Genomic DNA, 21,205 nt, shown 5'->3' with positions numbered 1-21,205 from the left:
TTTAGTAGAGACTGGGTTTCACCATGTTGGCCAGGCTGGTCTCAAACTCCTGGACTCAAGTGATCCACTGGCCTCGGCCTCCCACAGTGCTGGAATTACCGTGCCAGGGATTACGACTCCTGGCCTGTAGATACATTTTTAAATCACCACACCTAGGACAATTGTTTCCTATTCCTCTAGATTGAATTTTTCATGGCTTCCCAAGATGTAACTCTGACCAGTCCTCAACAGCCATTGTTTACATGAAAATAGACTCTCTTTCCATCATCGACTCTACCTTTCTGATCCATAAAATTACAGAACCTGAACACCCTTCCTATCTTGTCTAGATTTTACAGAGCAGAAAACTGAGCCCCAGAAAGGCCAAATGTCTTGTTCCAAAGAGCAGTATTGGTAATAACTGCCACCACGGCGATGTCAATAACATCACTCATCAACATTCTCCTATTACAGGCGCTCTTTCAGGTACGCTACAAATATCACCTTACACCGTCCTTATAGGAGTAGCTACTGTTTTCCAGATGAGGAAACTGAGGCTCATTGATGTTAGGTGACTTTTTCCAAAGCCCCAGCTTTGGCTTGGCTTTGTAAAGTAGCCAAAGGGAAGTTTGAGATTCCTTCTGTCTAACTCCAAAGCCCTTGCTTCGTCCACGGTCTGAAACCCCTGGAGATCAGCTGACTAGGGAGGTTGCTGGCAGGGCCAGGGCTGCATCTCTGGCTTGTCTGGAAGTCAATGCTGTCAAACTTTTTCTATGGAAGGTTAGCTTTCCAACAGAATTATCCCTGAGAGATACCTGTGAACTTGCCCTCCAATGAAAATGTGAACTGGCCAGGCGCGGTGGCTCACACCTGTAATCCCAGCACTTTGGGAAGCCGAGGCAGGTGGATCACCTGAGGTCAGGAGTTCGAGACCAGCCTGATCAACATGGTGAGACCCCGTCTCTACTAAAAATACAAAAATTAGCTGGGCATGGTGGCAGGCACCTGTAATCCTAGCTACTCAGGGGGCTGAGGCAGGAGAATCACTTGAACCTGGGAGGCAGAGGTTGCACTGGGCAGAGATTGCACCACTGCACTCCAGTCTGGGCAACAAGAGCAAAATTCTATTTCAGAAAAAAAAAAAAAAAAAGAAAGAAAGAAAGAAAGAAAGAAAGAAAGAAAGAAAGAAAGAAAGAAAGAAAATGTGAACCATTAACATTAGGGCCTATCTCATGGGGAAGAGGAAAAGTGGATCAGGATCCCCCGGGGCTGCAGGTTTTCAGATGGCCCTGAAGAAAGGCCTGGAGCATCAAGCAATGATGCTAACTAAGGGAGAGGGACTACAGATCAGTGACTAACTGCAGTTTTGCTAAGCTGAGATCTTGTAAAGAGGATGAGGACGAAGACAATAGACCAGTCTACTCCACCCCTTGGGTCTGCATATACAAGACCCTTTCTTTTACTGTAAAAGAAAAAGCGTTTAATTCAAACCACCCATTTGTAACTACTTTTTGGCTTTTGTTTTCCCTCCACACTGCTTTCTGCAAGTAAACACAGCCCAAGGATGCTTTCATCTTCCCGAGTGTTCACCTTCAGCTAATGAAAGAAAAGAAAAAGCTCTTGAAAAGATATTTCGTGAGATGTGTGTATTTTATTAGTCATTTTATCCCCTTTTTTCAAGTCTCCTGGAATCAGTTCAATTGCAGGAAGATGGGTAGGCAGGCAGAAAAAAAAAATTAAAGTGGATTTTAGAACGACATGGCAAATTAGCAAAGTTTTTAACATCATTAAAGAGCTCTTAAATATTCTTCCCCGAACTCCATTTTTATCTTGTGAATGCATTTCAGTAATTGCTCTAAAGGAAATTGTGGAACTTTGGCACAAACATAAATGTTTGCATGATTTAAAATTCGGAGGCAGCAAAGATCATGATTTTTTTAATTGCTAATGCTTAAACTAACCTTTTCAGTTTGTCTCATCTTGAAAAATGCCAGTTCCTTTCAGTAGAAACTGTAATAAAGACAATGCATATATTATATAGTTGTTTATAACTGCAAACAACTTAGCCATATTTCACTACTTATCCCTCAGCTCCAAGAAGCAGCGTAAGTAGGGGATGATTATAATCATTCCATCATCCTGTAAATAGAGTGCTGGTACACTGAGAAACAAGGCTATTTTCTCTTTTTTTCTTTTTTTTTTTTTTTGAGACGGAGTCTCGCTCTGTCACCCAGGCTGGAGTGAGTGGTGCAATCTCGGCTCACTGCAAGCTCTGCCTTCCGGGCTCCCGCCATTCTCCTGCCTCAGCCTCCCGAGTAGCTGGGACTACAGGCGCCTGCCACCACGCCTGGCTAATTTTTTGTATTTTTAGTAGAGACAGGGTTTCACCGTGTTAGCCAGGATGGTCTCGATCTCCTGACCTCGTGATCTGCCCGCCTCGGCCTCCCAAAGTGCTGGGATTACAGGTGTGAGCAACCGCGCCCAGCCAAGGCTATTTTCTTAAATCCAATAGCAGATCAAGCACAGAAGCTGACCTATAAACAGGTGGCGTCCAATCCAACCATCTCACCGTCCCCCCACTTATTAAGATCAATCAATATTTGCTGATCACATGAATCAAGGGCAGAAAAGGAGAGTAGACAGCCTGGCCTGTCACTTAGGTAGTTACCTAACTGAATTAGTCCATAAATCACACTAGCTGCTATAATAGATAAGCTCCAAAATCTCAATGGCTGAACACAGTGGTCCCACGCAGGAGACAGCAGATGGCTGGAGAGCACAGTACTCTGCTCCACTTAGTCACTCAGGGACCAGGATGCTTCCTTTTTTTTTTTTTTTTTTTTAAGTCAGGGTCTCACCGTGTTGCCCAGGCTGGAGTGCAGTGGTGTAATCATGGCACACTGCTCCCACTTCAAACTCCCATGTAGCTGGGACTACAGGCACACACTACCGTGCCTGGCTAGGATCCTTCCATCTTATATGCCACCAAGAGGTGAACTCCAAGGCCATCGTTGAAAGGTAAAGAGAGAAGGCTGTAATCTCAGCACTTCGGGCGGCCGAGGTGGGCGGATCACGAGGCCAGGAGACCGAGACCATCCTGGCTAACATGGTGAAACCCCGTCTCTACTAAAAATACAAAAAATTAGCTGGCTGTGGTGGCGGGCGCCTGTAGTCCCAGCTACTCGGGAGGCTGAGGCAGGAGAATGGCATGCACCTGGGAGGCGGAGCTTGCAGCGAGCCGAGATCGCGCCACTGCACTCCAGCCTGGGACACAGCAAGACTCCATCTCAAAAAAAAAAAAGAAAAAAAAGAAAAAGAAAAAAAAAGACAGAGAAGGCATGAAGGACCCCGTAGGAGTTTTTGTGGGCCAAGCCTGATCATAGCAAACATCACTTCCGTCTACCTCTCACTGCCCTGAACTCAATCACATGGCCCTATCTAACTGCAGGGAAGCCTGAAGATTAGCTCTGTTCCCAAGAGGAAAAAAAAAAATTCCCTGGTGAACACAGCATTGCCTCTGCCACCCTAACTAGAGACCACAGTAGTTCTATGCCGCTTGATATTGACCTCTCTAATCCAGACCCTGGTATAATAGGTACCATAAGAAAAAAACAATGCTCTTTCCCTTCCAGGAACTCCAAACTAAAATTCTACACTGCACACTCAAACCTAGTCTGTGGCATAGATCAGGATGGTGAACAGGAATGAGAAGGGTGCCCTGGAATCAAAGGAGTTACCTTCTCGACACAAGAGAACTTCATCAGCCATTAGTATCAGCTTCCGAGAAGCGTGTGCCTAAGCAATGACACACAACCTCTGAGGGCCCCTCCTCCAGCCCCCGACACACTTGCAAGGCCTGGGACCTCAGCTGGAAGGTGAGGCTCCTATGAAAGGCTTAGCATCCATTCAAAATTGACTGTCCAAAGATTACAGTAGATCTTGCCCAATTAAAGCCACCATGATACCAATACAATGGATGTGCAATCATAGGGAAGACACGGGGCAGAAGTCAACGAACAAAACTTGCCAGAGGCTTGCTGAGAGTCGCCCAAATGAAGAAGAAATTAACAACGTGCACTTGTCAGCACTCCTGTTTTGTTGTGCTAATTTCCTTGCAAATATAAGCAAAGCCTTTTAATTAACTTAATATCAATTTCACTTTTCTCACATTTTGTTCTAATTATAGGCTGGATTTAAAGCTCGCACAGCATAATTTAGAGTCCTGGAATTAACAGCTTTACAACTTTACACACGAGTGACTACTAACCTGGGTGAAGGAGGGTTCCCTGCAACCATCCTGACCCTGGTTGCCAGCATCCTTGTGCTCACCCCAGCACACGTTTCGCTCTCCCTACGGTCCTGGACCCAGCCACCAACCGTGCAAGACTCAATCCCACACCCAGGAGGCAGTGAGTACCAACTTCGCAAAGGAGACCCAGAATGGAGCAGCTGGTAGGTGTCTCTGGACAATTTGTTTATTTCCCTTAGTTTCATCTTCCTCACATGTAAAACAGATATAATAGTATAAATAGGTTTGATGTCGAATTAAGTTAACACAAAATACTTGATACGTGGTTGATGCTCAATAGAAATAGCTGTGTATTAGCCAGGCGTGGTGGTGCACGCTTGTTATCCCAGCTACTCAGGAGGCTGAGGCAGGAGGATTGCTTGAGCTCTGAGTTTGAGAGCGGCCCGGACAACACAGCAAGACTCCGTCTCCACAAACAGATAGTTTATAAAATTAGCAGGGCATGTTGGCATGTACCTGGAGTTCCAGCTACTTGGGAGGCTTGAGCCCAGCAGTTCGAGGCTGCAGTGAGCTATGATGGTGCCACTGCACTCCAGCCTGGGAGACAGAGCAAGACCTTGTCTCAACAACAACAACAAAATCAAATAATTGTGTATGGTTAACTATAGTATACAAATATATATATATATATATATATATATATATATATATATATATATACCATAATACTACTGTATTTCATCAAATCTAAGATGCCTTCAACTGTAAGATACACCATTTTTATGTACCCCTGAGGGGGAAAAAATATGCTACCAATTAAATGATGACATGTCACTGATCATAAGATAACTCCCAAGTTCAGAGATGTAAAAATGTCTTAACAGACAAAATACAATTATGTATGTATGTATGAATGCCCACAGCCTTCAGTATTCTAGTTAATTGAATTTCTAGTTGGCCAAGAATCTTGCTAAATTTTAATATTCAATAGAATGTATAAGGGATAGAGAGGGCATGGCAGACACTACGGATTCACAATGCAAATGCTGTTCCCATTCTCCTTCTCTTTTGCTACCACTGTACTTATTTTCTCTGGAAAGCAACTATTCTCTTAAAGCAAAATTGGTCATCAGACTACGTCCTGGCTCACATGTAGGAGCCTACCAGGTAGACTTCTGGAAAAGATTTTCTTTCCTGAGTAAACATTAAGAGCAGATGTGGCCACTGCTACAGGAATCCCTATCTGGTACAAAGATGCAATGGCTGGAACTGTGGCAGCCATCTTGTAACCATGAGGAAAAGACCAAAAGAAATATAATGACATGAGCTATGACACTATGATACCAAAACAGTGCTAGCTACCACTACTTCTGGACTTGTGAAGTGAGAACAAATTACTTGCTGACAAATTAATTCCTAAATGACACAGACAGGGGTTTTTAAAAAAATGAATGAAACCCATTCTCTTGGAAACTATTGGGCTGGCCATGCCAACAATTCATTTTGAGGAAAGACAGAGATGAACAAGGGCTAAAAGAAGATCCACTGAAAGTACCATAAGAGGTGAGAAGAAAGGACATTTAATTCTGACAAGGTGGTCAGGGGAAGTTACAGGGAATGAAGGGCTTTTGAAATGGTCCTTGGAGAGGCCTGGCGCAGTGGCTTATGCATGTAATCTCAGCACTTTGGGAGGCCAAGGCAGTGGATCATGAAGTCAGGAGTTTGAGACCAGCCTGGCCGACATAGTGAAACCTCGTCTCTACTAAAAATACAAAAAATTAGCCGGGTGTGGTGGTGCACTCTTGTAGCCCCAGCTACCCGGGAGGCTGAAGCAGGAGAATCCCTGGAACCTGGGAGGTGGAGGTTGTGGTGAGCTGAGATCATGCCACTCCACTCCAGCCTGGATGACAGAGTGAGACTCCATCTAAAAAAAAAAGAACAAAGAAATGGTCCTTGGAGAATGCATGAGATTTTAATAGGATGAATGTGATGGTTAATACTGAGTGTCAACCTGATTGGACTGAAGGATACAAAATATTAATCCTGGGTGTGTCTGTGAGGGTGTTGTCAAAAGAAATTAACATTTGAGTCGGTGGGCTGGGGAAGGCAGATCCACCCTTAATCTGGATGGCCACCATCTAATCGGCTGCCAGCTGAATATAAAACAGGCAGAAAAACATCAAAAGTCAGACTGGCCTAGCCTCCCAGCCTACTTCTTTCTCCCGTGCTGGATGCTTCCTGCCCTCGAACATCGGACTCCAAGTTCTTCAGTTTGGGGACTTGCACAGGCTCTCCTTGCTCCTGAAGCTTGCAGACAAGCCTACTGTGGGACCTTATGATTGTGTATGTTAATACTTAACTCATATATATATATCTGTCCCTCTAAAGAACCCTGACTAAATACAATGAGGGCAAGAGATGTTATTCATAACCTGAGAGTTAAAGGACCCTACAATCATACCAGTCTCATTTTACAGATACATAAACTTTGGCCCCTAGAAATAGAGTAAACCTAGAAACCTGGTCTCCCGAACCCAAATTCATGCTCTTTCACCAGGGAAGTATAGCACCTAACAAGCTGTGTGTAACTACAGGACATTCCTCAGTAAACGCTAATCACACAATTAGCCATTGTGTCCGGGGCTAGGATGGAAGAAGTCCTTCTGGAACCCTGTTCCCCATTAACTGTCAGCACGCTCGTGTGTTGGTGTCTGAACGTGGTCGCCTGTAATTACGGCAGCAGTTTATTACTCATGCATGGCAAAGCTGAGACTCTGCAGTTAGCAATGACAGGGACATGATTAAAAGGGAAAACTTCTCTATCAGTGGCTCAGCCGATTGTCATCCACATGTCAGAGCAGTCTAAAGACCGGTGAGCAGCAATCATTAGGGGAGAGGAAGATCTTTCAGCCCCTGTGAGTCCTGCATTTATTCTAAGTGCTGTGGAAGGGAGGATGGCGGTGAGGGAGGGAGGCAGAAGGGAGGGAAGGCAGTGAGCACTCCCTCTCCCTGGACTTCTTCCCAGGGGCCACATGGGCACCATATCTCCAGACTGCACTGCTGAGCGGGAGATAATTTATCTGTTTCTTTGTGGTCCCCTCCCCCTTCATCCTTCAAGCCAAAAGCCACCCATGGAGAGTTGGCTTCCCTGTACTTCTGGATTCCATCTCTTGTCCCTTAAGGAGCTGCTCGGAAGTCAGGTCTTGCCCCTGCAACATGATCTCTGAATCCAGAAGGAGTGAGAGGACCCAAGACTGGCACTGGCCTCAGCACATCGCAGCGGACTCAGTTGTTGCAGCAATCACAGCTGTGACAATCCCAGTAAGAAGTGGGCTGCAGTGGTGGCACCTGGGGAGGAACAAATCTCTGTGTCATTTGAGATCAGCAGTCATTCAGAGCGTGGGGAGCTGAGAGGAGACTGAATCTGGAGTCAGGCCACTCCATCCACCCCCTCCACTGCCTCCCGAAGAATCCCTCCAGCCCAGTACAGCCCATCTCCTCTTTGGCTCAGGGAGGTATGGATAATGGAAAGGGACAGAAATATTCTTTTAAAAAAAACCCCGTATGGGCCCTGTAGAGTGGCTCACGCCTGTAATCACAGAAATTTGGGAGGCCAAGGCTGATAGAGCACTTGAGGTCAGGAGTTCGTGACCAGCCTGGCCAAGATGGTGAAAACCAGTGTCTACTAAAAATACAAAAATTAGTGGGGTGTGGTGGCAGCCGCCTGTAGTCCCACCTACTCAGGAGGCTGAGGCAGAAGAATCACTTGAACCCAGGAGATGAAGGTTGTAGTGAGCCGAGATCGTGCCACTGCACTCCGGCCTGGGCAACGAGTGAGACTCCATCTCAAAAAATAAAAATAAAAAAATAAAGAAACCCGTATGAACTTTATAAAATTAATCAGGGAAGAAAAGTGGGGAGAAATGAAAATAAACCAAGCTTGCAGCACATTCTGCGTTCATTACTAGGTCAGCTTGTTCTCTCACCTGCTTGCTCGTGGTTGTTTGCTACCAATTGTCCTAGAATCATGTAGACCCTATTTTTATGTATTTATTATTATGATTATAAATTTTAGAAGCAGGGTCTCATTCTGTCACTCAGGCTGGAATACAGTGGCACAATCACAGCTCACTGTAGTCTCAAACTCCTGGGCTCAAAAGAAATCCTCCCACCTCAGCCTCCCGAGTAGCTGGGACTCCAGGTGTGCACCACCATGCCCAGCTAGGTTTTTAGTTCTGTTGTAGCAATGGAGTCTCGCTTTGTTGCCAGGCTGCAATCCTATTACAAGATTATAATTCCCCTTAACTGCTCCATGGATAACAAGGTAAACATGAAGCTTTCAGTTTTCCCTTTGAGACAGTCTTTCAGGTCCTGCACACCAACGAAACTGCTGACATCGGCTGGCCTGAAGAACCCCACAAGAAGCTGACTCACCAAAGCATGCAGTTTCCACATCCTGACAATTTCATCCCTCTTATTCCGACCAATCCATGACCCCAATTCTCCAGCCCCTTGTCCTCCATGATCCCCTTAAAAACCCCAGCCCAGGCTGGGCACAGTGGCTCATACCTGTATTCCCAGCATTTTGGGAGGCCGAGGTGGGCAAATCACGAGGTCAGGAGATCAAGACCATCCTGGCTAACATGGTGAAACCCCATCTCTACTAAAAAATACAAAAAATTAGCCTGGCATGGTGGCATGCACCTGTAGTCCCAGCTACTTGGGAGGTTGAGGCGGGAGAATTGCTTGAGTCCAGGAGGCAGAGGTTGTAGTGAGCCGAAATCGTGCCACTGCACTCCAGCCTGTGAAACAGACTGAGACTCCATCAAAAACAAAACAAAACCCCAGCCCGGAACTCCTTCGGGAGACGGATTTGAGGGTCTCCTCCCATTTCCTCACTCTATGCCCTGAAATCATTAAACTCTTTCTCTGTCACAAACCCTACTGTCTCGGTGTAATTGGTCAGTTACTGAGCAGTGGGCATATGAACCTATTGGTCCCGTAACACTTTTGGGACCAGACATAGACCTGGTAAAATTACAAATGTATCCTTCCAATTAGATGACAATGTCTAGATAGGTGTGACCTCTGTAACTCCTTGTACTCTTAGCATCTAAGCTGCCTCTTGCAGCAAGAAAGAGCTCACTAATGGATGTGAACAACCAATAATAATAATGATTATCAGGTTCTGGACATGCTGAGGGCCCAGCTAAGACCTGAGCCTGCATCCTATGGCACCAATGCCTGCCATGGTGGGACATTCCCCAGGAATAAGCTGATCCACCATCAGGGATTGCTGGTGGATGCCACGGATGACAAGGAGGTGAGGATACTCGAGGAGCTGACAAGGGGATTTCTGACAGACTCACCAGGCCAGATATGGAAGGACAGGAGCACAGGGAGCTAGAAACAGTGGTAGGGTTGGGGGCTGGACCTCAACAAGGTGTAAGAGAAGTGGGAGCCCGAGAGAGGGCTCAGGTCAGAGATCCCCAAAGCTGTATCAGATTTTCCAAATGCAGCAATTCCAGATGTTGACTCTTAGTTCTGGATGTGATCATGGAGTCACAGAGGGAGTAAATGACATGCAACTAAAATCACTCTGAGGTTCAGAAGCTGGGCTGAGTCCTGAACTCAGAGGAATGGCAGGGCCAGCAACACCAGCTCTCTATACCCACTGCTGCATTTTTTTTTTTAAATAGAGACGGGGTCTCACTATGTTGCCCAGGCTGGTCTCGAACTCCCAGGCTCAAGTGATCCTCCCACCTTAGCCTCTCAAAGTGTTGGGATTACAGGCGTGAGCCACCATGCCCCACTCTACTGCTGCATTCCAACCCACTCTCCCAATCATCTCCAGATGCACTAAGCCGCAACATTACATCACATTAAGTCGACATAGTGACCTGGTCCAAACCAACCTGGGATCCAAAACCTGGCCCAGTCCAGCCTCCACCCAGTCCTCCTAACAAACTCCACTTCACCAAGGAGCTCCCACCACACCCCCTCACTCACATGTCCCCACACACTCTTTTTTGCTCATGCCGTTCCCTTGCCAGGATTCCTGCAGATCCCTACTTCTGGCTCTGACCACCTCTCAAGGGCATCCGTTTCTTTTCTCTTTTCTTTCTTTTTTTTTTTGAGACAGCGTCTCGCTCTGGAGTGCAGTGGTGGGATCTCATCTCACTGCAACCTCCACCTCCCGGGTTCAAGTGATTCTCCTGCCTCAGCCTCCCAAGTAACTGGGATGACAGGTGCCCGCCACCACACCCGGCTAATTTTCGTACTTGTAATAGAGACGGGGTTTCGCTGTGTTGGCCAGGCTGGTCTTGAACTCCTGACCTCAAGGGATCCACCCACCTCGGCCTCCCAAAGTGCTGGGATTACAGGCGTGAGCCACTGCACTCGGCCAAGAGCATCCATTTCTTCTGACTTGCTTTCACACCTTCCACAAGGTGGTCTCACTACCTCGCACCTATTGTGCATGCATGAAAATGTGTAAGTGTTCTTGTTTAAATTCAGCACTCACCAGCTAAGCACCTACAATGCACCAGTTCAAGCCTCCCTACTTCCAGGCTCAGTGTAATATTCCTTTTTTTCTTTTGTGAGACAGAGTCTCACCCTGTCGCCCAGGCTGGAATGCAGTGGCACAATCTTGGCTCACAGCAACCTCCGTCTCCCAGGTTCAAGTGATTCTCCTGCCTCAGCCTCCCAAGTAGCTGGGATTACAGGTATGTGCCACCAAGCCCGGCTAATTTTTGTATTTTTAGTGGAGACAAAGTTTCACCATGTTGGCCAGGCTGGTCTCGAACTCCTGACCTCAAGTGATCCAGCCGCTTTGGCCTCCCAAAGTGCTGGGATTACAGGCGTGAGCCACCACACCCAGCCAGTCTAATATTCTTTAGGGACTTGGCGCATCCCTGGTAAAGCCACAAAGATATCTTCCCACTATTCCACAATGCCTAAGTAAGCATGATCTCTGCACCTCATTGTACCCTTAGCATCTAGCCTATGCCTCGCAGCAAGGAAGTGCTCACTGATGGATATGAACAACCATCGTGTTCTGTAATTGGGTTTGACAGAGACAGGCTGCCACTTTTTCTCCTAGGCATCAAAAGCCATCAGCCAAAGGCACCGTCATTATAAGAGGAGGAGCAGGGGATTCGAGGAGAAAGAAGAAGGAAATGGAGTCTGGCTCAGATAAACACATGGAAGAGAGAAGAATCCAATAGTAGTCCAAAGAGTCCAAGAAAGTTACAAGGAAAAGGACCTCCTCTCACCTTGTTTGAGATTCACAAAGCAAACAACAATGACCATACTCTACTATGAAGCATTGCTAGCTGTCCATGCATCCATTCAAGAAATATCTCCTGAGGGCCCCACAGGTATTTTTTTGTTTGTTTTTTTTGAGATAGAGTCTTGCTCTGTTGCCCAGGCTACAGTGCAGTGGTGCAATCTCAGCTCACTGCAACCTGTGCCTCCCAGGTTCAAGTGATTCTCCTGCCTCAGCTCCCCGAGTAGCTGGGATTACAGGCGCTCACTACCACGCCTGGCTAATTTTTGTATTTTTAGTAGAGACGGGGTTTCGCCATGTTGGCCATGCTGGTCTTCAACTCCTGACCTCATGAACCACCTGCCTCGGCCTCCCGAAGTGCTGGGATTACAGGCGTGAGTCACCACACCTGGCCCTGAGTGTCCTTTTAACACACTGGTTTTGGGGGGTTTTTTTAGAGTTTGGGTCTTGCTCTGTCACCCAGGATGAATGGAGTGCAGTGGTGCAATCATGGCTCACTGCAGCCTCGAACTCCTAGGCTCAAGCGTTCCTCCCACCTTAGCCTCTCGAGTAGCTGGGACCACGGGCATGCACCACAATGTCTGGCTAATTTTTTATTTTTTGTAGAGACAAGGTCTTGTTATGTTGCCCAGACTAGTCTCAAACTCCTGGTCTCAAGCCATCCTTCCACCTCAGCCTCCCGAAGTGCTGAGATTACAGGCGTGAGCCACCAAGCCTGGTTCTTCTAAGATATTCTTAATAGACTCACAGATCATCTGATCTTGGGTTGTTTTTTCACTGGCCTTGGGCTTGGGTGTGCTCACGTTCCATCTTCCTGTGGTCACTCTTAGCTCCAAGTAATTACCGAGCTTTCTTCCTTTCCACAAAGGACACTCCAGATTTGGCAACTAGCAAAGGTCAGAGGGGTTGGGTTTCTTCAGCGAGAATGACACTGGCTGCCTCTCCTGCTACCTCTGGGCTGGGCAGGCGGCAGCTGCCCCCACTGGCAGGGTGCCCGTCACACTCACCTGCCAACACAGATGTGCCTGCATCTGAGGGCTGTCCAAGAACAAGACTCCCTATTTCTTCAGTAGGGGCCAGCTGCAACAAGACACCATGAGTCCTTGGAGGTAAAGGAAGTGGGTGTCCCTCCAGCACCCAGGCCCTGGTCCTGGGACCAAGCCTTCCACAACCCAGGGCCCACGCCTGTCCTCAATCCCTGTGGAATGTCTGCGTGCAGCGAATGAAGGCTTGAACTGCCCTGGTTTCCTTCTGATGTTCCCTGAAGTGACTGATTTTAATAGGCACATGTGCCCTCTCTCTCCCTTCGCTCCTTCCTGCAGGAAATGGTGGTACAGTCCAGCATCTGTGGGCTGCAAGAAAACAGAAATATAACACCAGACCACCTCTGGCATTCATCAACAGAGATGCTTTCCAAATGCCATCCCTCTCTCTGTTTTTGTGTTTGGTTTTGGTGTTTGTTTGTTTGTTTTTGAGACAGAGTCTCGCTCTGTCTCCCAGGCTGGAGTGCAAGGGTGCGATCTCTGCTCACTGCAGCCTCTGCCTTCCAGGTTCAAGCAAATTATCTTGCCTCAACTTCTTGAGTAGCTGGGATTACAGATGCCCGTCACCACGCCTGGCTAATTTTTCTATTTTTAGTAGAGACAGGGTTTCACCATGTTGGCCAGGCTGGTCTGGAACTCCTGACCTCAAGTGATCTGCCCGCCACGGCCTCCCAAAGTGCTGGGATTACAGGCATGAGCCACCGTGCCCGGCCACCATTCCTCAATTTCTGACTCCAGCTTGGAGACCTGTGAGAGCAAATCTCTCCCTCTGTCTCTCTGTGCCAACTCACTTTCCTTGCCTAGGGAGTTCTGTTGGGTGGGTTGTGGTATGCTGGGGCTATATAGGAGCGTTTTGGTTTCCTATCGCTCAGACTCCAACTTCAAGTGCCTGAGTGGCTTGGGGGCAGAACTGGAGGAGGTAATTTTGACTTCTCTCCATTTCTACAAAGATTTTCAATTTCTTTAAGCAACTCCACTTCTATTCAATATCTTTCTGAAATCTAAATTTGGTACCTAAGTTGAATCGATTGCATTTCTTCTTATGACAGAGCTGCCCTGGGCTCACAGGGATACAGCTCTGATGTGCGTCCTGCGTGGGGACCCTGAGGAGGAGAGAGGGTGTCTCTAAGGCTTGAAGCCTGCGAGGGGCAAGTGAAGCTCCAGACCCCTCCATCTCTTTCCCCTTACTCATTAGGAAAGTGCTGGACTCCTGGGAGGAAGTACCCTGCTATTCCTGAACCTGGCTCTGCCCTTCCCTAGCTGTGTCACCCTGGAAAAGTCATATAGTATCTCTGTTTCTCACCTTTCTCACCTCTAAAATGGGAGAAATAAGTAACTTCCTCAGACGGTGACAGAAACATGATAGAAAGCCAAAAATCACGTACAGAAGAATTCTAACAAGAAATCCGTCTGTCCCTAGGTCCACTTTCTTTTTTATTTTATTTATTTGAGACCAAATCTTGCTCTGTTGCCCAGGTTGGAGGGCAGTGGTGCAATCTCAGCTCACTGCAACCTCCGCCTCCCAGGTTCAAGCGATTCTCCTGCCTCAGCCTCCAGAGTAGCTGGGATTACAGGCACCAGCCACCACGCCCTGCTAATTTTTGTATTTTTTTGTAGAGACAGAGTTTTGCCATGTTGGCCAGACTGGTCTGGAACTCCTGGCCTCAAGTGATCCACCCACCTCGGCCTCCCAAAGTGCTGGGATTACAGGTGTAAGCCACTGTGCCCAGCCACTAGGTCCACTTTCTTAATGCTTGTACAAAGCCAACAGGCCATCATTTAAAATTTTTTTAACACGGTATTGTCTCTGGTATAATTATTTTAGATTTTCCAAATTTTCTACAATAAATATGAATTAATTTTATATACAAAAAAGAATACGCAGTTGACCCCTTGAACAACAAGGGTCTGAACTGCGTGGGTCCACCTGTACATAGATTTTTTTCTTCCTCTGCCACCCCTGAGACAGCAAGACCAACCCTTCCTCCTCCTCCTCCTCAGCCTACTCAATGTGAAGACCTTTACAATAATCCACTTCTACTCAATTAATAGTAAATATATTTTCTCTTCCACATGATTTTCTTTTTTTTTTTTCTTTTGGGCCAGAAGGCTGGAGAGCAGTGGCACAATCACAGCTCACTGTAGCCTCGAACTCCTAGGCTCAAAACATCCTCCCACCTCAGCCTCCTGAAGAGCTGGGACCACAGGTGTGCACCACCATGCCCGGCTGATTTTTGTAAAGATGACGTCTTGCTATGTTGCCCAGGTTGGTCTAAAATTCCTGGCCTCAACTGATCTTCTCACCTCAGCTTCCCATAGTACAGGGATTACAGGCATGAGCCAATGCGGCCAGCCCATACAATTTTCTTAATAACATTTCTTTTTCTTTAGCTTACTTTTTATAAGAATATAGTGTATAATACACACAACACAGAAAATAAGTGTTACTCAACTGCTTATGTTACCAGTAAGCCTTCTGGTCAAGAGTAGGCTATTAATAGTTAAGTTTCGAGGGAGTCAAAAATTATACTTGGATTTTTGACTGCAAGGGTTGGCGTCCCTAATCTCTGCATTGTTCAAGGCTTAACTATAAAGCCATATTCATGTTATGAAATCACACATTTAACGACAACACGCTGAAACTTGCCGATTCCTAACCTGGCTCACTTCCGAGGGCCTCGAAGGATCTCATTCCCTTCAGTCAGGAAGGTGAAGACTAGACAAGCCTCAAGATGGCGCAGGCAAGATGGCTTGCTTCCTCACACTCAGTCTCTCTAGCTGAGTCCTCCCAGCCCCCACCCCTCCCCACATCCATCCAACCCAACCCAGACTTTACAGCCTTGAGGTTATTTCTTATCTGGCCATCATTTACCTCCTCGAACTAGCTCCCAACAACTTGATCAACCAATAAACCTTAAGTGCCCCATTAAGTGCAAGGGGCTGTGGTGTGCTGAGGGATGGGGGTGGTATTAAAAGTCCAAAATGGCCGGGTGCAGTGGCTCACGCCTGTAATCCCAGCACTTTAGGAGGCCAAGGCGGGCGGATCACGAGGTCAGGAGATAGAGACCATCCTGGCGAACACGGTGAAACCCCGTCTCTACTAAAAATACAAAAAAATAGCCGGGAGTGGCGGTGGGCACCTGTAGTCCCAGATACTCGGGAGGTTGAGGCAGGAGAATGGCGTGAACCCGGGAGGCGGAGCTTGCACTGAGCCGAGATGGAGCCACTGCACTCCAGCCTGGGAGACAGAGCGAGACTCCATCTCAAAAAAAAAAAAAAAAAAGTCCAAAATACGGTTCCAGCCCTTAAAAGGCCTATGGTCAAGGCGCTGTGGCTCACACCTCTAATCCCAGCACTTTGAAGGCCAACGCCGGGGGTGGGGAGGGGGTGGGGATGGGATCACTCGAAACCAGCCCTGGCAACATGGCAGAACCCCATCTCTACAAAAAATACAAATATTAGCTAGGCATGGTGGCACGTACTTGTAGTCCCTGCTTCTAGGGAGGCTGAGGTGGGAGGATCACTTGAGCCCGGGAAGTAGAGGTTGCAATGAGCTATGATTGCATCACTGCACTCCAACATGAGTGACAAAGTGAGACCCTGTCTCAAAAAAAAAAAAAAAGAAGCCTACCGGCAGGGCGTGGTGGCTCACGCCTGTAATCCCAGCACTTTGGGAGGCCGAAACAGGCGGATCACTTGAGGTCAGGAACTTAACACCAGCCTGGCCAATATGGCGAAACCCCGTCTCTACTAAAAATACAAAAATTAGCCGGGCATGGTGGTGGGTGCCTGTAGTCCCAGCTACTCAGGAGCTGAGGCAGGAAAGTCGCTTGAACCCAGGAAGCAGAGACTGCAGTGAGCGGAGATCGCACCACTGCACTCCAGCCTGGCGACAGAGTGAGACTCCATCTCAAAAAAAAAAGAAGAAGCCAGGAGGAGGTAGAGCCCTCCATAAATCCCACCTGCTTGGTCTTCACAGGAGTCCACAGGAAAGATTTAAGAAACTTGAGCAACCTTTACAATGCCCGGCTCCCACTCTGTACCAAGTGGCCTTGGCCCTCTTACATGCACAGTGCACCAGCTCTAGCAGCCTCTCCATTAATTCCAAGGGAATAAAGAACATTAAGGTCAAGGTTTCCTTCTCCACCCTCGGGAGCAATGAATGAAGACCGGCTGCAGAGCAAGAGAGCACATGTCTCCCCAGGCACTAGGAGCCCTTTGCCTTCTCGCAGCAGCCTCCCACTGCAGCAGGCAGAGGGCATCAACAGATGGGACACGCATTACCCAAAACAAGCACCAGCAGAGGATGAAGGTGCTTGAGGGGCCAGGTGGAGAGAGAGGAAGAGCCCTCTATATTTCACGATTTTTCCTTGCTCTTTTTCTGCAGGCTTCATGTCACTGCAAATGACACTAGGCAGTCAGGATGATAACATCTGCCTAGTCGCAGCTTGCATTCTTAGCTTGCCCAGGAAAAGCTCTCAACTTGGCCTTGCTGCCAACTTGCAAGTCAGGAAAACTCAGCCTTCCCACCCCACAGCACCTGACTCCACCAGTCCGGGATCTGTTTACAGGGCAGAAGGCCACAGAGAAGGAAGCTAGACGACAGCGGATCTGAAGCAAGCTTTCAGCTTAAGTCCCTGAAATGAGCTGGCTTTGGAGGTTGGGTGGGTTTTCTACCTTTACTCTGCTTGATGTAGGCAGCAGAGTGTCGGGCAGTGGGTCAAGGGCCCTGTCCCAAGTTTGTTAGAGAGGCAAATTCTCAGGCCCCACCCCAGACCTGGGCGGGAGGCCCAGAAATCCGTCTTAAAGGGCCCTTCAGTGATTCTGATGCATATGCTGAAGATCGAGACACTGGTGCAGGAGCTAAGAACCTCCATTCTGGAGCCTGACATTCCAGGTTCAATTCCCAGCTCTGAGGCTCACTAGCTGGGTGACTATGAGCAAGTTGTTCAGGCGGGTGTCAGAGCACGCATCCCGCAGGTCATTGAAAAGATTCAGTGGGTTCATGTATGTCCGTGGCAAGTAGAAAGTAGCCTCCTAACCTCCCTTCACCTAGTTTTCTCATTTCTCAACTGGGGATGGGTGGAGCCTCTCTGGACAGATGTGAACATACAGTGAGATAATGCACTTGTAATGTCTTTGCACACATTCGGCACACAGCAAGAATTCCATCAGTTATTATTATAGAATTTTATCATTCCTATGAGGGAAGTTGGGGTACAGCTATACAATATTTAATGCTCCTAATTGAAACAAATACTGGGGCCAGGCACAGTGGCTCACGCCTGTCATCCCAACACTTTGGGAGGCCCAGGCGGGAGGATTGCTTGAAGCCAGGAATTCGAGACCAGCCTGGACAACCTAGCAAGGCCCTGTCTCTACAAAAAATTAAAAAATTAGCAGGGCGTGGTGATGCACATCTGTAGACCCAGCTACTTGGGAGGCTGAGGCCAGAGAATGACTTGAGCCCAGGAGTTTGAAGCTGCAGTGAGCTATAATTGCACCACTGCACTCCAGCCAGGGTGACAGAGCGAGAAGACCCTGTCTCAAAAAAAAAAAAAAAAAAAGGAAAACATAAAACAAAGAAACTGATACTAAAATAAACCTGTGTCCCTGAGAAAAGCCTGATGAGTGAGGGAAACCAGGTTATCCTTTGAAGTTCCTATGGGTATGTCTACTGCAGGAATCTATCCCAAATTATAAGGCCACCCCGTAAGTTTCTGATTCCTCCAGAAATGAACTATGGCTTTTTGTTGCATTCTGTGCCATATTTCAGACACCTGAGAGAAGAGCTTCTGCATAACTTCCATGGGCTACCCTGACAGTCAGGCCATACACCCTGCAAGTTCAAGGCATCCCCTGGATACCTGTCAAATGGCTTCGAGAACACCGCAGCGTCCTTTCACCTGCTCAGAGATCTGACCAGGTGATCATGACCAGAGATCTGACCATGGGATCCCTCCATCCCATCCCTCCCCCAGTACCCAGCAGAGACCATTGGTGAGCCTGAAAAGAACCATTTGCCATCCTCCTTCTCCCTGCCCCTTGCCACCACAGTGAAGACAGTTGAGATCCTCCAATGTGAGAAGGTATATGTCTGTATTTGCAATTCCACGTATTTCTGTTTTCAACAAACCTAATATTCCTTTCACTTAGGGGAAAACCATGGATAGAAGTTTGTGCCTAAGAGGTCAAGCGCACAGGCTCTGTGGTCAACCAGACACAGGGTTCTGACTCCAAACTCTATTATTATTCCGATTACAGCGGTTTGGGGCGCAGTTATATCTTATTTAACACAGGGCAACTTAGTTAACCTCCCCTCGCTGAGTTTTCTCATTTCCCCTCTGGGGATGGGTGGAGCCTCGCTGGACAGATGTGAACATACAGTGAGATAATGTACTTGTAATGTCTTTGCACGCATCTGGCACAGAGCAAGAATTCCATCAGTTATTATTATCACGTTCTTCATGATTATCTGCAGTTCGTTTGAGAACATGAGTTAGAAGCTCAGAAAAGGAGGAGATAGTCTGTACCTAAGTATGTATCTGCCTTGGATAACCCCACGCGTCCTGGAAACCCGCCTGTACTCAGGTAGATAACACTCACTCTGACGTTGGGGACAGCGAGTGTCCAATGACCTGGCCCAGGTATGACGAGAGCACATAAAAAATCTCCCTCTTCTCCTGAAGTACTGAGCACAACATTTTAGATGGGACAGATTCTGACAATTGTCACTAATGGGATGCCACATCTCGCTTTGCTACATTCTGGAAACTTCCCAGGCCCACCCTGAACTTTAACAATCGCCCCTCCGCAGCCCCCAAGGAGAAACACAGGCGGCGGGAAGGGAGGAGTCCTCGTTCTTAAGCTGAGCAGCTCGCCTCATAAAGAGATGACATATTCCTCCAATATACTACCTAAGCGCATTAGCTCCGCGACCTGGGGCCTTGACTTTGTCTGCAGACATCTAAGCCCTCCAATCTCCCCGGCTCCCTATTAGTCCCCCACCAAACGCTGGGCTCTAAGACTATTTCCTCCTACACGTCTGGCCGCGCGCCTCCAGTCCCATTTGGCCGCTCCACTAGTTTCTGCGCTCGGGCTGGAGTCGCCAGGGAATGATTTCCAGTCCGCACTCGGGGACCGGGAGCCAACTGTACTGACATGTTTCCAGGATAAAACCAAATTTGCAGGTGGGGCACGGAAAAGAATCAGGCAAGTTGTTCTTTCCAGCAGCCCCGGCCATCCGCCCGAGACGGGGCAGGAAGGGTAAGAAGGAGCGCGCGGGAGCCAGGATGTGCCGGCTCCCAGGCACAGCGCGCAGCGCGCAGCGCGCAGGGACCCCGGGGCTCACTCTGTGCCCGGCCCGCCCGCGCCAAGCCCCGGAGGCGCCGGCGTGCGTCCTTACCATTCAGCTGCCGGTACACGATGTCCTCCAGCAGCGACAGGCGCTTCAGGACCGCATCCTGGATGGGGCTGGCGCTGTGCGCGCTGAGGTTGGCCACCTCGGCACGCGGCCGGATCTCGTGGAAGGCGTCTCCGCTGCGCACCGCGATGGGCCGGCACTTGGCCAGGAAGAGCACGAAGCCGGCTACCGCGATCAAGTTCAACACCAACAGCACTTTGACTCTTCTCAGTGAAGCCATCAAACAGCCCGGCCGGCCCTCGCCTCGGACCCGCGCCCCCTCGGGCTCCGGCGAGGCGCGGGGCAGCCAGGGGCCGTGCAAGCCTCACACACCAGACGGCCGGCAGGGATCCAAGCCCCTGCCCGCCCCACCTCAAAGATGCTCGGGCGGCGGAGACGGCTGGGAGGACGGGGCGGTGGTGGAGAGAACGGAATCGCTCACATGGAAGCCCTCGCTCTGCAGAAGTGCTCCCCCAGACGTCTGCTCAGTCCACGGCGCACGGCCCCTTCCAGGCGTCTCGGCGAAAGGCCAGGGACTTGGGGGTTTCTCTTCTGCACCAGCAAGTGGCTCGCCTCTGGACCTCTAACCGCCGGCGCCGCAGACTCCGAGGCCGGCAGGCGGGGCTGCCCGGGAGGCGCGGAGGGAGTGGCGCGCAGGTGCCGGGCTCAGGGATCGCCGCCCGCCCACGGCGGAGCGCGCCGCGCCTGGGGCCGCACAGCCTCCACCCTCGCCCGCAGGCGGCCGTCGCGACGCGCCACCCGCGCTCTTCAGCGGAGGACCCGCTCACCCGGGCGGGCGCCTTTGTTCCGCTCACCGACCCGCTCCATCGCGCCGGGCAGAGGGAAAGCCCGCTCGGGGCGCCCGCATCCTCGAGGCTCCGCAGTCACGCTCAAGTCTCAATTACTCTCAAAGTGGAGGCAGCACTAGGGGGCGGGCGCGGGGCCGAGCGCGACGTCCTCTCCGCCCCCCGCGCGGGATCCACCCCACCCCGCCGGCAAACTCACCAGCGCGCACAGCGCCGCCGGCTCCCGGACACGTTCCAATCCCCCAAACCGCGCCAGGAGCCTTCGGGGCCTTCAGGGCACACCGGCCTGTCTCGGAGCTGGCGCGTCGCGAGGCTGGCCGGAAGGAGTCGGACCTCAAAAGTCACAGCAGTTCTCTACCCCCTCCCAAAACGTCGCGGGCAACGCGGCGGAGAGGGACGCGCACCGGCTCACCCTCCGCTCGCCAGATCCGGCCGCGC

General features: G+C 49.3%; 1 protein-coding gene across 1 annotated transcript in view; it reads right to left on the bottom strand.

Annotated features, from left to right (window-relative positions):
- GALNT17 (polypeptide N-acetylgalactosaminyltransferase 17) overlaps window positions 1-20,860 on the bottom strand; it is a 585,735-nt gene extending 564,875 nt beyond the window's left edge. Inside the window, exon 1 of the mRNA XM_030795950.1 lies at window positions 19,965-20,860. Coding sequence (XP_030651810.1) covers window positions 19,965-20,202 — 238 coding nt within the window. The 5' untranslated portion in view covers window positions 20,203-20,860. The remainder of the gene's footprint in view (window positions 1-19,964) is intronic.
- Between the last annotated feature and the right edge of the window lie 345 nt (window positions 20,861-21,205).

This window comes from Nomascus leucogenys, chromosome 17, assembly GCF_006542625.1.
Source record: "Nomascus leucogenys isolate Asia chromosome 17, Asia_NLE_v1, whole genome shotgun sequence".
In the NCBI taxonomy this organism is placed as follows: domain Eukaryota; kingdom Metazoa; phylum Chordata; class Mammalia; order Primates; family Hylobatidae; genus Nomascus; species Nomascus leucogenys.
Note: the sequence above shows the minus strand (reverse complement) of the source record. Positions and strands in the feature narration are given on the sequence as shown.